The sequence below is a fragment of the Coturnix japonica genome, chromosome 21, assembly GCF_001577835.2.
Source record: "Coturnix japonica isolate 7356 chromosome 21, Coturnix japonica 2.1, whole genome shotgun sequence".
NCBI classification, from domain to species: domain Eukaryota; kingdom Metazoa; phylum Chordata; class Aves; order Galliformes; family Phasianidae; genus Coturnix; species Coturnix japonica.
The window spans coordinates 832,505-847,752 of NC_029536.1; the positions used below are offsets into that span (position 1 = coordinate 832,505).

The 15,248-nt window shown below is 50.6% G+C and overlaps 1 protein-coding gene across 1 annotated transcript in view; it reads left to right on the forward strand.

The window, feature by feature from the left end:
• MEGF6 (multiple EGF like domains 6) overlaps window positions 1–15,248 on the forward strand; it is a 31,018-nt gene that overhangs the window by 1,832 nt on the left and 13,938 nt on the right. Inside the window, exons 2-3 of the mRNA XM_015882621.2 lie at window positions 89–198; window positions 12,373–12,495. Coding sequence (XP_015738107.2) covers window positions 89–198; window positions 12,373–12,495 — 233 coding nt within the window. The remainder of the gene's footprint in view (window positions 1–88; window positions 199–12,372; window positions 12,496–15,248) is intronic.

A 15,248-nucleotide genomic window follows, 5' to 3' on the forward strand; every position in this document is an offset into this window, starting at 1 on the left:
CCCCATTGCATGGCTTGAAGGAGCCCCATAGCAGTTGGATGGGGGGGGGAAGATCAGATGTACTGCCCATTGCTGTTTGCTGTTGCAGGACTGCATACCACGCTGGGTACAGGCAGCTGTATCGCCTGCAGCGCCGTGCTGCGTATCGCTGCTGCACCGGCTGGGCTCAGCGCCCATGGAACCCTGCCTGCCTGCACTGTAAGTACTGCATGGCTGCTGCCAAGTGCTATCGAGCACTTAAAGTTAAGCACAAAGCAATGCTGCTGGTGGGAGCCCCAGAGAGCTCCGTGCAAACCTTGAGTGCATCACATCTCTTCTCCCAGCCCTGCAGTGCTGGCTGTGATGGATGGTGCTGCAGGGTGTGTTGCACGGCCTTTGCTCTGTTTTGGCTCTCAATGTGCAGGATCTGTGGCCTCAGATGAGCATCCGAGCTTCAGTTCTGCTTTTGTTTTACCAAACCTTTAGGAAATAGATTTTCTGTGTTTAATGAGTTTTAAGAAACGTATCTCTCTGGAAAAATCACAGCCTTGCTTGTGGCTCAATTGAGGTGCTTTGATTTCAGAAGCCTAATTGAGCGTTCAGCCTCTGTGTGTTCATTTTGCACTTGACTGGCTCAGAACAGAAGTGGGGCTGCTCAGCCTTCCTTGCAGTTTAGCTCCATTTCATTCTCTGGTCCACTCAAAAGGTGACACACGTTTGGATGAGCTGAGAGACCCATCCACCACCAGCTCCTCACCTTCCTCCTTCAGTTTTGGGTCAGAAACGGAGGGGATAAAGATTGAGGGATGCCATTGTTTGAGCTGCAAAACCAAAGTCTTCTGCTGTGCACTTTCTTTGTTTGCTGCTTGGGGAATTTGGGTGTTTGGAGAGGAAGCACATTTCACTCCCTGCTGTGACTGTGGCCCTGCGCTGCCCCATTGCCTTGGCTGAGGGCTGTTGGGTGTTGGGAAGCCAAGGTTGGGAAGGTTGTGTTTTAATTTGGAAGGGAAAAAAGACAACATGGAGGCTCTCTTTGCAGCCAGAACCAGAGCAACGTATATGTGCACCAACCCTGCATTTATCTCAAGGGATTTCCAGCCCAGCCAGAGCTCAGTGCCAGTTTTGGAATGGCAGTGAGATGCTGTGCTGAACCTTTCATGGTTTTAAGGTCCATGAGGCCAATTTAAAATCTGTTTCTGAGATTAAATAGCAGCAATTGTTCCTCAGCTGCCAGTTGGCTGGATGGATTCCACCATTAATAATACCCAGGCTCAATGAAGCAGAGCACTTCTCCTCCAGCAGCCAAGGAGTCGGGATGCTGCTGTTTGCAGGCAGGTTTGGCATTCTGCTGGGGCAGCCGTGTTGTTCTTCCATTGGCAAACCTCACAAATAAATCAAGGGTGGCTCCAGCCAGCAAAGGGGTTTGTTACTGTCACTTATGGAGCATCCAGCCATGTGCTGGTTGGGCAGAGCATCCTATGTAGAGCATCCAGCCATACATGGGATGAAGAACCCAGCCTTCCCTGGTTGTCCTGAGCTGAGATTTTCCAGTCTTTGTGTTGTTGTTTCCTCCCAGATGTGCTTAATTTTATGGGGCTTCGGTTTCTCTTGTGGTTAAACCTGTGCATGCAGATGTATGTGCAATGTATAGTTGTGCAGACATTACTTTTTGCATAATTTAGTGTTTGTGGGGCCTCTGTACCCCTCTTTATGTTCCCACTGGCTGCAAGGGGTTTATTTTTGGGGTTGTGAGACTTATGTGCCCTGCTTAAATGTGAGTGGAGCTCCAAACCTGTTCTTGCCTCCCTTGTGCCGGAGCTGTTGTTCTGAGCCGTTGGTGTTGGAGGTCAGAGCTGCTGTTCCATGACCTTAATCTGATTGCCTGAGATCAAAGGGTCCTATGGTGCTGCGTGCACTAATAAAGGAGCAGTGGGACGCTGGGTTCCCTCACTGTGCCAGCAATGTGGTGTGCAGTGTCTGGAGGGGGAGGTTGGGTCTCGTGAATCCAGGGGATGTTGTGTCTGTGAGCACATTGCACTGCAGGGCAGCAGAAGCTGAGCTGATGGGCACCAGATACACACAGTCACGGGATCCTTCTTTTCACCTTTGGCTTTTTAGTTTAAACTTGTGGTTATAGTAAGAAACAAGCAGCGATGACCCCTCAGAGATAAAGGAAGCGTGGATAAATGTCTTCTGTGGCCTGGCAACGAACTTGCTGAGGACGACATAAAACGTGCTCATTAAACGTCCTTTAAACAGCATTGCTTTTTGTTTTCAGCTGCACTGTGGTGGTTCATCCCACCATTAATTGCCAAACACCAAGGATGGCACAAATGGGCCCTAATTTGTTATTGTAACTTTTTTTGCTCTTGACACCTATTGTCCATCTGGGAACAGAAGTGGCTTTTGTCATCAAATCTAAATAATGAGATCAGTAATCAGCGGTCGTACAGAGACAATCTTGTACTACAAACACTACTGCAGCTCTTGAGAGCCCCTACAAAGAGCTTCCCCCCCTCGGACACTTTGTAGTATTGACCTTAATTATATTGAGACAAAGAGATGGGGAGAAAGATTATTTTTTCCCAGGAACTCTCCAGTTCTCCAGGACAAAATGTCTGCTGCCATTGTGCCGAGTGAGCAAGCCTCAATAAGAGCTACAATTGGCATTAGTGCTGCTTATAAGCATGAGTTTGCCAAGTGCCTGGAAGGAGCGCGGCTCTGACCTGTCACAGCCCGGCTTTCTGCTTCTCAGCCTTTATTTCCTTGAGCTGTAATCCTCATTGTGGTATTTCATTGCTCCTGACTCTGTTCCAGCCCCAGGATGGATGTTTGTTGGCAGGAGCCAGCAGCCAACGCTGCTGACCTTTGGAAGATGCTCAGTGGAGGATTCCTGCTGGCTCTTATTGCTCCTCACTCGTGTGAGTTAGCTGAAATACCTGAGTGTCAGACCAGCTCTTGCAGGACGTGGAGCTTTTATGTCCTACATCAATAGTGCAGCATTCTCCTCTATCATTACTGCTCCTGAAAACATGCTGTCAAGCCTTCACTGCCCAGGAAACCATTCTGTGCCAGGCTGTTATCAGTGTCCATTCAATGCCAGGAGTCATGTTCTGCCCTCTCACTGATCCTTAAGGTCCTGCCAATGAGGCCATTGGCTGGAGGAGCTTAAAGCAAGCACCTGGGAGATGTGTGGGTAGGTTGGGAATGGGGCACAGTGGGTTGGTGGGATGGGCTCTTTGGGGAGATCCATCATGTAGCTGATTTTGAACCATTTGGCCCCAAAACAGCAGAGAATTGGCCCAAGAAGGGCTGCTCAGCACACAGGCGTCGTGTGGATTCTTCTGCTTCTGTTGTGTTTACAGTTGAATTTGCTTTGTTTATGCTTATATATAATAACATCTTGACAAATCATTCCCATGTGTTATTAGGGCAGCACTGAGAGCACAATCATGGGGGCTTGTGTTGTTTGCACTGGTAGGGGCTGCAGGGAGATGTCTGAGCTCTATGTCAGACTGTCCTTATGGGGAAGAACCAAAGCCAGCAAACAGACCCATGAGCTCACAGAGGGTTGGGAGCTTTGAAGGAAGCCTGTGCAGCTCCAGCAGGGCAGGAATAGAGGCTCTTTCCTTTGGGAATCCTCCGTGCAATGCAGCATTGGCTGTAGAATGGGGAGGAAAATAACCCATCAAACAGCGGCGTGTTTGTTGGGCTCCCCAGGGGAAGCCTCGGCGGGCTGCCAAGCGTGCTACGTTTTTATGCTGCATCCATTATATAGAAGTGTCAAAGAAGAATTCTCTCCATTATAGAGAGGTATTTATAGACTGAGAGGAAAAGCCAAGGCTTATGGCAGAGCTCAGAGGCTGCTGCTGCTCTCGCTGTTGACACACCGACTGTTCTTCCCCTGCTTTGAAGATCCATCCCATGCTCACATCCTTTGAGGTCCCGGGGAGCTGCACGTCCTGGGTTGGGAATGCTCTGTGCTGTATTTACGGATGCTTCAGCTGGAAGGAAATCTCGTAACGCTTTGATAAATCCAAGCTCTAACGTTTCTGACAGCGTTGTTTGCAGAGCGTAACCGCGCTGCTTATTTATACAAAACATGAAGGGAAGAGTCGCCCCTCTCTCTGTTCTTGCAGCAAAGCACATAGGGCAGCACTTTTGGCTGTGCCTGCTTGTAGGGGGTCACCATCCCAGTGTGGAGATGTAGACGTGCTCAGTGGGCACAGTGAGGTGGACTGGAGTTGAACTCAGTGGTGTTAGTGGTCTTTCTCAACTTCAATTCACTGGCTTTATGTTGTACTGATCCAGTGCCAACTGCACGAATAATATCTCAGGTCTACATTAGAAGAGGGAGTTAAATGGTGGTTCTCCATCACCCTTCTCCATCTCTGTGGTTAGCTTGAGATCCCTTCCATTCCTTATGACCCGATGTGAAGTTGTAGGGTTTAATCCGACGGGACGGCTCAGCCGAACCCCCTCCGCTGCCGGCAGAGGGCGGCGGTGTCCCGGCCGTGTCCCTGCGGTGTCCCCGCTGCAACCCATGGCCGTTCAGCTGGGAGCACGGAGCTCCATCAGTGCTCGGTGAGTGCAAGAGACACGAGATCTATCCGCATTAGCAGGAGGAAATGTACAGAGCACGGTATGGCTGAAGCTGCATCCCATTTCTCCTCCATCCAGAGCAACGCCTTCCAATGGTATCGTCTCCATTTGTCTTCTTTCTTTTGAGAAGGAAATGCTTCTCTACAGGGCACGAAGTTCAGCTTCTCAAGTACAAATCCATGCGTGGAGTGCCTCGCTTAGTGCCAAACGTCAGGAGTTTGCCAGCAGCTGATCCATCTCTTTGCAATCTCCCCATATATTTCACACGTCAGACTGAAATGCAGCATTTCCTAACCTGGGGTTCATCGTGGGCTGTAACTGGAATGGCCAAAGGTTGGTGCAGCTCCTGGTGCTGTTCTTGGTGTGGGCTCCATCCCAGCCCATTCTGTCCTGGTGCTCTGCAGGGAGCTGACGCTGGGGGCTGTTGTTGGGGCCATACAGCTGGCTGGTGAGCTGCACATCGGGAACCTTGGCAGCACACACAGCCTGTTTTGTGGGACTAATTAAAGCAGCTATCGTGTCTGTAGAGCAGGTGTGAAAATGCTTGGATGCAAAGCATCTCCAGTGCTTGCTAAGAGCTCCCATTTGAACTTTGGGGTGATAGTGCTGCTTTGGTCACAAGAGAGGTCTGGGGCAGAGCTGGGTGCCCTGACCCCACTGCACTGCTTGGTTATTTCCTAGAAATGAGCTTCCAAATGATGACGCTGAATGGAGGTGACAGTGGGGGTAGGAGCTCAGCAGCAACATCTGTCATGTTAAATAGTGGTTTGTTTTCCAGCCCATCGTATGAAATGAATTTGCTAATTGCCTTCTGCTTAAATTACTGCTACTTATATTACCACGTGCTTAGTCCTGCTTCTTGACTTGCATTAGAAGTGCTGCACTTTTTGTTACACAATGCCATGCATGTGCACGCTCATACACGTTCTGCTTGCATCACATCATTCCCCATCTTTCACATTTAAACCTGTTTTCAGATGAAGGTGAAAGAGAAGGTTCAGTCCATGTCTATAAGACACCAAATGGGTTTTGTGTTAGTCAATGCCAGCTGCACATCATGGACTTGTCAGCTCCCACCGCAGACCAGAAATCCAAAGCCTGTCCATTGCTATCACAGTGCTGAGCGTTCCTGCTGCCATTTGGGGCCGTCGTGTCTTCCTGGTGGCCTTCTCACTTATTTCAGCATTGGTTGGCTTAGCAGAAAGTCCAAAAGGATTCCAAACCATGAACAAAACTTACTGACAAACTGGGAAAGAGCCATTGCTGTGGATGGATACCACTTTGGACATCAGAAAACTCAGTAGAAGAATGTCTTTTTCTTGCCAATTTGGTGCATTCGTCATGTTTTGTTGAAAATAACTGAGAAGTATTTCCTGGCCCCGTCCCACAGCAGAGATGTGTGAACCAAACAGCTCTGCCCTTATCTTCTCCAAGCTGAGATATTTTCAGTTTCCCCTGAACTCCCCAGGCGGGGATTATTGAGGGTGTTGGGAATGGGGTGGAAACAAACAGCCCTTTGTTCCCCATTGCCCCTTTTGGTCCTTGTTGGGGGGGCCACTGGGACTTAGCAGAAGAGCTGGTGGTTCTTTGACCAAAGCCAAAGTGGGGATGGGGCTGTGCAGAGCCACTCATTGGGCACAGTGATAAATGGACACACGTGGCATCTCAGAGGTGCGGGGCCCCCTCGGTCTGACCCACAAAGCAGCAGCAGACTTTGGCTCTGTGCTCTGCTTTCACTTCTGAGCTTGCAGGATTATATTTAGAAAGCAAATCCTCCGTGGATTTATTCCATCCTGGGCTTTTCTGCTCATGCTACCAGGAAAGGAGCCAATTAGTTCCCGTGCCCGTCTGGGAGCTGTCTGATGAGCTCATTAATGCCAGCACTGAGTCCCTGGGTGGCACCAACTCCCATCTGTGTTCACTGGGTTTGAACCTGAGCTGCACTGAGTGTATTTTGTACGATCCAAGTTCTCAGCTGATTCAGGTGCCTGTAGAGCATCACTGCTCTGTTGGCTGCGGCTCATAGCTGCAAATGGGGCTGCTCAAGCACTTCTGTATTCCTAACATATATATATATATGAAACAAACCTGATTTCTGTTTCACACCAGTCCTAGAAGTTCTACCTCTGCTCCATCTCCTCAAGCTGCTGCTATGCAATATTTTCCAATATAGACTTGAAGGCTGCGGAAGCCTTTCCTACATCCATTAGCCAACACCAGATCAGCCAGAAGTCCCATCCCAGGGACAGGAGCTCAAGTTTGCAGCAGCATTAAGTCATTTCCCACCCTGGGCCATCACCCCACGCTTTACTCCTTTGCCTTCAGTGTTGCTGATTTGCTGTAGGGGTTCCTGGATTGCTTTTGTGTTCTCACTTTGTTTTGTTTTCAGTGTAGAACAGTCAGAAGGAACCTGGTTTGGGTGGTTCTGGATGAGTTTCAGCCACCTGAGTTCATTGACCTATATCTGTGTGTGGAATTAACTTAAAGAACCTCAGCCCTTAGCGCACTATTGGACCACAAAGTCCCACTTCTTCAGCTGTACTTTGGGTTCTTACAAGAGCTCAGTAAGGCCAAAGCTGGATCAGAATGGAATTCCATGGGAGTGACCCAGGCACTGCATACAGGACCCCTCTGGTGCTGCTGCTCCTCAAGCCAGGAAGCCAGCACGACCTGCTGCTGCCATATCCAAACCTCCCCCTCGTACTTCATCAGCCGCAGTAAATGAGGTGAGGAGGAAGCTCGGGCTGGCTCAGACCTGGCCAAGCATAGCTTACATCATAAGTTTCTGTTCAAGCCCAAAGTGCTCTCGATACACGCGCCGCACCACGGAGCCGTTCAGCAAAGCCTTGCATGACTTTTCTAATAGCGGCGTAAGGAAATATGAGATGGAATGAGTTTGTCACATCGTTTGTTGAGCAGCAGCGGCTCCCATAGAGTTTCTGTCGGTGGGATGTAAGTGGGGTCTGAGCTGTGCTCAGCCAAGGGGGGTTCCCAGGTCCTGGAAGTGGGGGAAGGGCTCTGGTTTGTGTTTGCAGCCAGGGAGTTGCATTCCAAGCCAGGATCATTTCGTATAGACAGCATCCTAATAACACTGCTGGCACAAGGGAGTCTGCCCAGAGCATTTTTCATAGCTTTATGGCATAGCTGCACGTCAGCACCACCAGAAGCATTAACAGGAAAAGTGGCAGCTCTGCCCATTGTAGCAGGGCTGGAGGGGCCCTCCCAAGGAGGGGGGCAGCAATGATAAGCTGTGACTTATCATTGGGTGCTCTGTGGTGTGCTGGGAGCTGCCCCCATATGGGTCCATAGGTGCTCATGTCTGGAGCCCCCCCATCCTTCTTAGCAGCCCCCAGTGTTTTCCTTCCTGGATTCAGCTCCTCTCCGTGCTTCAGAACCTTCTATGGAATGCAATTCATTGCAGCCACAACCACAAGTTTTAATTTGGAATTTTACTACAGCCAAAGACTTCTAAAAGCAGCAGCCCCGCTCACCCCCTCCCCTCTCTTCCCCCCCATCCCCAGCTCAGCCCTACAAGCTCATTGTTTCAAACCATTCCAGAAGCAAAATGAGCCTTTTGAGCTCGCCTTTGGAAAATGCAATGAGCTATTCTTATTTCTTGCTTAACGAGAAAGGTAAAATAAAATTCGAGGATCCACGTTACGGGGGAATGTTGTGGATTTCTCTATAGAACTGCTCTTTAGTTAAACTTAGTTTTGTCCATATTTTAGCTGTAAGGAAGGCACGGGGGGGGGGAAGCTTTGCACATACAGCTTCACCAGGTGCGTGCCGTTAGAGGGAGGTTGGGGCTGATTGCTTTACAGCGGGCACCTGGGCTGGGGGGCAACAGCAGCATTAAGGCGTGTGTTACCCCACGGGGGGTCGGGTGGGTGGTGATGTCAGCTGGACTGGATTGCTGGCACCTGGGTGGGGGGGGGCTGCGTGCTGGGCACCCATGTCCATTCCTCCATCCATTCCTCCGTCCATCCATGCAGGCAGCTTCCTGAGCTGCTCCGCCGTCCTCTCGCCGCCCTGAGCCCCCGCCCCGGCTCCCGTCCAGCCCCTTCTCTTCCCCTCCGGAGGAACGCGGTGTCCCGGCCGCTGCTGGCGGTGCGGGGCTGGGGGCGGCGCTTCCCGGAGCGACCCTCACCTGCGGGGGGCGGTGGATCGCCCCTTATAGAGCCCTGCCCGCCCGCTGTGCCTGTATGGGACTTTTTGTTGTTATTTTTCCCTTCTTGTTGTTGTTTTTTGGCTCCCTCACTCGCTGCGGGACCGCACTTGGCGCAGACGGTTTTGTTGGGTTTGTTTTTTTTTTTGGGTGTTTTGGGTTTTTTTTTCCCCTGTCCTTCCGTTTCACCTCTTAACTTCCCAGCATGAGGCAGGAGCACTTTCGGATGCTGCTTTGGTGCTTCGGTTTTTTGGGTGGCATCCCCGGCGCTGCCGGCAATCACTACCGTTATCAATGGAGGAGCTGCTATCCTTGTTACCTGGGTCGGGCAGGGTACAGTGCCGGCCACACCGAGATGAGACCAGGTATGTGCTGGGCTCAGCCCACGGTGGGTTAGTGCTGCCCTGGGGGTGGGTAGCTGAGCCTTTAGGTGGGACCCTGGGCTGGCAGCAGTTTGGTTTCCATCCCAGTGACCTCCTGTATATCTGACTACATATAGCAGCTTGGATTCTTATAGTCACACTGTAACATATTTATTCTGAGAAGTGATTTCTGGCAGAGTTTTGGGGAAGAACTGAGTTTCTATTGCTTGCTGCACAGTTACGTGGCTTGGTTGAATGCATTGGAAAGCTGAGTATTTGTGTGATGATCAGTGGGGATGTTGAGTAAGGGATAACTTCTGTAAGCTCATACATCTGCCTCCTCATCCCTGCGTGCTCAGCTGAATTAGCAGCACACAGGGACTGAGGCTGCCTAAAGATGGTAGAAATAGTGGGGAATGTGTGAAGTCTGCTGAGAGCTTTGGGTGCCTGTGAGCAGTGCAGTGATCAAGGATCGTGTTGTCTTATTGCGAGATGATCCCAATGAACAACTGCCCCAAGCTGCTGAATATAAAAGCATTATCAGCTCATGGGGAAGATGTGGCAGAGCTCAGGAAATGGGGAGCTGTTATGGCTTGGAGATCAGAATCACAGAGCTCACGTTGCAGTTGGTGCTTCCATCCCTGACTGCATTAACTCACGTGGTTTCTCCAAGGTGATCAAGCTTTGCTTGGGATACAAACTTCTGGTCCCAAAAGCAAAGTGTGCCCAATGAGCTGCTGCACGGGCATCTCGTGGGCAGCCTCCTTGTGCAAACAGGGAGTGAAGAGGTGCTTTGTGTAATGGTGGTGCACATATAATTGGAGTCTCAAGTGCTTTAAAATCTGCTCTGTGTACACACAGTGCTCCGTTGGATCCCTGCATTCGTGTTGAGTGGCTAATTGCAGTGCTGTGGGTTATGTCCTTGTGCAGCCAACCTGTAAAGGAGAGGTCGTTATTCTCTGCTGGGGTCCTATGTGAAATCATCGCACCTGGAGGCCCCTGTTCTCTCTGTGATCCTACAGAGCACAGCAGAACTCAGCACAGCTGTGTGCTCTCCTTTGGTTCTGTTGATTCCAGCAGGTGTGAATGCCTTTGGCAGTGCCTCATGGTTTGAGCACCAAAGATGATGCCCTGCTGCCCATGTTCCCTGCCATTTGCTGCCCATATAGCCCATGTGTGGGGGTTGCGCTCTATCCAAATGGCAGAGGAGTGGGATAAAGTGAAGCTGAGAAGAAGCGTTTGAGCAGATGAGTGTAGTGGCAAGTTGGGAGCTGGCTGCTGGCTTGTTGTTACGTGCATCTCTGTTCCACCCTGAGTAATGGGCAATTATCGGCACCATCAGGAGACTGAAACGTGAGCACAGCGTGTAAAGGAGAGCTGTGCTTGAAGGCAAAGGGAGGTGAGGTGAGGACAAAGGCAGTGCTGGAGGCGAGGTAGCTGCTGGTCCCTCTGCACTGCATCCTACTGTTGTCAGAGCATCTGCTCCTGAAATGCTCTTGGAAACTTCTGCTGCTGAGGTTGGTGCAGGTGTTGTGTGTGGATAAGAGCTGTAAGCACCTCCACTCTCTGTAGGAGCAGCAGCTTTGGAAGTCCAGCAGGCTTGGAACAGCCCAGAGCTCAGGTTTGGGGTTTTTCCATCCCCCACAGCCTGGCACAGGGCTGTGTCCCATTGCTGAGCACCACAGTGCGGTTGGGTTGTCTCATTCCACCATCACCGCTTGGTGTAACTGCTGAAAGCAGCTCTAATGAACTGGTACTGAAAAGATAAAGTGGCTGAATCCCACACGGACTCATCTGGGTGGATTTTAATTAACCATTTCCCTGCAGCCCTGCTCAGTCATCAGGCTAATTGCCGCAGGGGTTACAGCCTGGTTAGCTGGAGAGCAAACCCTTACAGCACATCGGTTGCTGTTGCCTGCAGCTGGGATTCCTCTCCTCCTCCTCAGCCTCTCACAGGAGATAAAGTGCCCTGTAATTTGCAGAGCTGCTGTTGCTGTTTTCCTTCCCCTAACACGGAGCTGCTGTTTAGGATCAATCTCTATGCTGCCCCACCAGGGAGCTGTGTGCGGTTGGGCTGTGCAACGTTGCATCCCCTGTGCTCTGCCCTTCCCATGCTGTCCCACAGCCACTCTGTGGGGTCAGGATGAGTGATCCCATAGGGGGACACTGCTTAGAGCATCAGCAGCTTCTGCTCTGCTGTGTCCATATTGGTATGGAGAGCTTCTGTGTCCTTACATAGCCAGGGGCTTTCCTAACCCTGTGCCAAGTTCTGCTTCCAGCAGTCACCCTGTTTGGTTTTGGCACTGCTTTGGGGCATGTTGGCTGTGCTGCTGCCCTACCAGTGTTAGTTGGCACCGCACTGTGCTCCCGGCAGGGCTGCCTGCTCAGGGGAGAAGTCTGTGTGCTTCTCACTTCCCTTCCTTGGCACGCTAATTCCAACCAGATTTTGTCAGTTCTCCAATAGGAAAATCACCTCAGCGTGTCATGAACCACATTGTGTGGAGTGGAGTGCTGCCATCTCTGTGCTCCCAATGCCTTGTGCCAATGCAGTGTGATCCACATGGCTGCACAGTCCCTGTTCCCATTGGATCCAGTGCCATCGCTTTTTGGCTTCAGGTCAGAGTTGAAGGGAAGAATGTTCCCTGAAATTCAGACCAGAGAACTTAGTTACTCCACATTAAAGTTACTCAGACCTCAGGTTTTGTGGTCTTGAGCCAACTCAGAAGGGAGGATGTTGGTCCTGGACCATTTTGGTCCATTCACTTTGCATCCTTTCCCCTCCCTCCATCCCTTAATATTCAGTGGTGGCTCTCGCCATTCAGGTCCCAAGCAGACCATCCATTTGTGGTCCAGATGGATGGATCTACCTTCAACAGAGAGCGAGGGAATGCAAGACACTACTAAACCCCCAGACTTCGGGGCAGATGGCTCTTGGGAAGCACTGCAGCAGTTGTGCTCGTTTCTGCCCTGGTGACATGGTGGTGTGCATCCACGTGGGAAAAGGGACTGTTGGAAGCTGAGCAAGAGGAAGGATGGTTCACACTGATGGACAAACAAGATGCATGTTTGTCTGGTTGCATGCTTGTCTTTGAAATCTCTTAAATCACTTGGCTGCTTAAACTTGATGGGAATAGCAATGATGTTCCTGCTGCATTCATTCCTCAGTCTGGAGTCACTCAGCAGAGGATAAATACATCTGACTTCAGATACTGTCATGCTCACTCAGAAGTGAGTGAGTCAGAACATTCTTCTTTTCTTCTGCAGATGTTGATGAGTGCCAGGTTCACAACGGGGGCTGCCAGCACAGATGTGTGAACACCTTTGGATCCTATTACTGCGAGTGCAAGCCGGGCTTTCGCCTGCACGCAGATGGCAGAACCTGCATTGGTAAGTCAAAGGTTTTTGGGTTCCTTGGGAATGCTGACTTCATAGCCCTTGTCATACCTGAAAGTATGTGCTGCTGTACATGATGTGGTTGATGTTGGCTTACAGTCTTGCACCGTGACCCCTTTCCCAGTTAGCAGTGATAGGATGAGGAGGAATGGACATAAGTTGCTCCAGGGGAAGCTCAGGTTGGATATAAGGAAACATTTCTTCTCCAAGGGAGTGGAGAAGCTTTGGAACAGGCTGCCCTGGGAGGTGGTGGAGTCTCCAATGGAGATGTTCCATGTGTGGATATAGCACCTGGGGATGGATTCTGGTAGACATGAGTGTAGAGGGGTTGGGCACAGCTCCTTTGGAACAGCAGAGCTGCACTGAACACTGATGGCTTTTGTTCTCAGCACTTCTGTGATAGAAATACGCATCTATGTGTGTATATGCCCTGCTGTCAGCTCAGCTCAGTGCTGGCCCATTAGGGCAGTGGTGTCGAGGGATGGAAGTAAACATCTTTTTCCTGTAAAAGCTCAAAGTGGGCTGTGGGTCTGCAGTTGTTCCCTTAGTACAGTGCTGGGGTGGCTGCTGGGCTGGCTTGTGCCTGGCCCCTTTGTAGTTGGTGTTGCAGATGGTAAAGCAAGGCACAGTGCAGGGGATAAACCAGTGCAATCTTTCAGGATCCCCCCAGGCACCTCTAAAAATGGGTTGTTAAAGAGTCTGCTCAGCACCTTTGGTTGCGCTCTGCAGTGCGAGGTCCTGCAGTGCCTTTGTTGTTGTGTTATCTCTGATGATTTGAGTACAGAAGAGAAAGGGAGGAAAACAGAGCCGGCGTCTCTGCTGAAAGTGAAATAGGGCAAAAAGAGCCATTGGACGTCCTGAGATCACCCCTCTTTATCACATCCACATGGCAGGAGGCAGAGAGCTGACATCTTTGGGCCTTCTCTGTGGATCCAGGGTGGGGGAGGGACTCCAGGGCCAAAGCAAAGAGTTTAATCTGAGCCTGCTGCTTGTGTTGGCCGGCAGAGGGGTGAGATGGTCTGCATTAACACAGCTTGGCTCTGGAAATTGTCTGAGGTTGGAATAAATGGGGTTGGGATTACGTGGCGGAGCTCTTTATATTAAGAGCCTTCAAATGAAGGAATCTCGAATTTAGCAGGGATTTACGTCGTGCCGTAAGGGGGGTGTGTGGGCTTGGTCTACGTGATGGGACCACACTGGGATGGGAAGGTGGTGTGGATGGGAACGTGGGGATCCCACAGCAGAGCACTGGGTGCATCCATCCTGCTGTGTGTGCACCCTCGTGCCACCCAGTGTCCTGGGTGCAGGTCCTGCATGGCCAGCCATAGTGCTCTGCTTGCAGACAATGGAAACCTCATCTGCACAAAGTCTGTCTGAGCTCTAATTACCGAAGGCTGAATGATGCACAGGATGACACTGGGTTTGGCAGCAGCGTCGCAGAAAAACTGAGCTAGGAAAAGCATCAGGGAATGGAAATATTTTTAGAGAGGTTCTGTAAACAAAGAAAGAAAAGGAGCAGTAATTAGAACAAGGGCTGCGGGCTGTGCAGTGCCAGGAGCTGGCTGGGAGACCCCGAGCACATGGAACAGCACCCGAAGTGCTGTGAGTGTTTCATTTGTTGTGCCTCAGTGTTCCTGCTCTGAAATGGGATTTGTTCCTCCTGCAGCAAAACCAAAGCCCTGGCCCATGCACCCCACTGCTTTTTGCTTGTCCCTGTGTGCCATGTACAGCAGGGTGTGCTGGCAGGGCTGTGCTGCTGCTCCCCATTGCTCACAGGGCCTGTTCTCTCCCTGTCTGCATCCAGGAGCATGAGGCTCCCATTGGGCTCTAAGAACACATTGCTAAAGGCAGCCTAAAGGAAATGGTGGTGTCCTGGTGTCTAAGTTATCCTAATGGATGCCCTGCAGCACCCAACCTTACAGCGTCTCCATCAGCATCCTCTGCTGAAGTCACATCGTGGAGAAGAATCTGAACTTTGAGTTTTTCCACTCTAAAAACTCATCACCCAAAAGCATGCAAAGAGGGCAGTTATTCAGACTGCAGATTCATGGGGTCACTGCATCCTGGGAGGTTATTTTAGATGTAGGGTGTGTTGGCTGGTTATAGATCGGCCAAGTATTTTTCCCATAGGGAGGAATATTTTGGCAAGATTCAGCATTGTTTTAATGCTTTTATTTGTTTAAAAAAACAGGCACTCCAAGCACAGCTCTGTTATTTAGGAATGCTTTAAAATGTACATTATTAAACACTTAAAGATAGCAGAAATGTTTGATGACCAGCCATCTCTGCCCCGTAGCTCTGCAGTCACATCAGGTACTTCTGCTGTCTTCATCCTAATGGATGAAAGGGAACAACATCAGCAAAGTAACACAGACTGATAATTCTCCCTCCAGCCCTGCACTGTGTATGGCAGCCTTTGGACCCCATGAAGTCGTATTTATTTCCCAAATGCCTGCTTGGTTAACAGAGCTGATCTTTACATCAGACGCAGGCTGCAGTGGTGCAGGAGCCATCAGTGCCCGCAGTGTTCCTCTGCAGGCACATGGCTTTGCTGTGGGACCCTCATCTTTCTTATAGGATTTCTCAGAGTCAGGACTTGGGATCCTCCTGCAGTACAATGGGTCAGAAGCACAGGAACCCCTTTGGTAACAGACACCAGGTGGCTGTTCCACTCGCAGTGTGTGAATGGCAAGAGACAGAGCAGAGCTGGGAGGGTGTAGTGCAGTTCCAGTTTCACCTCCTCCTGT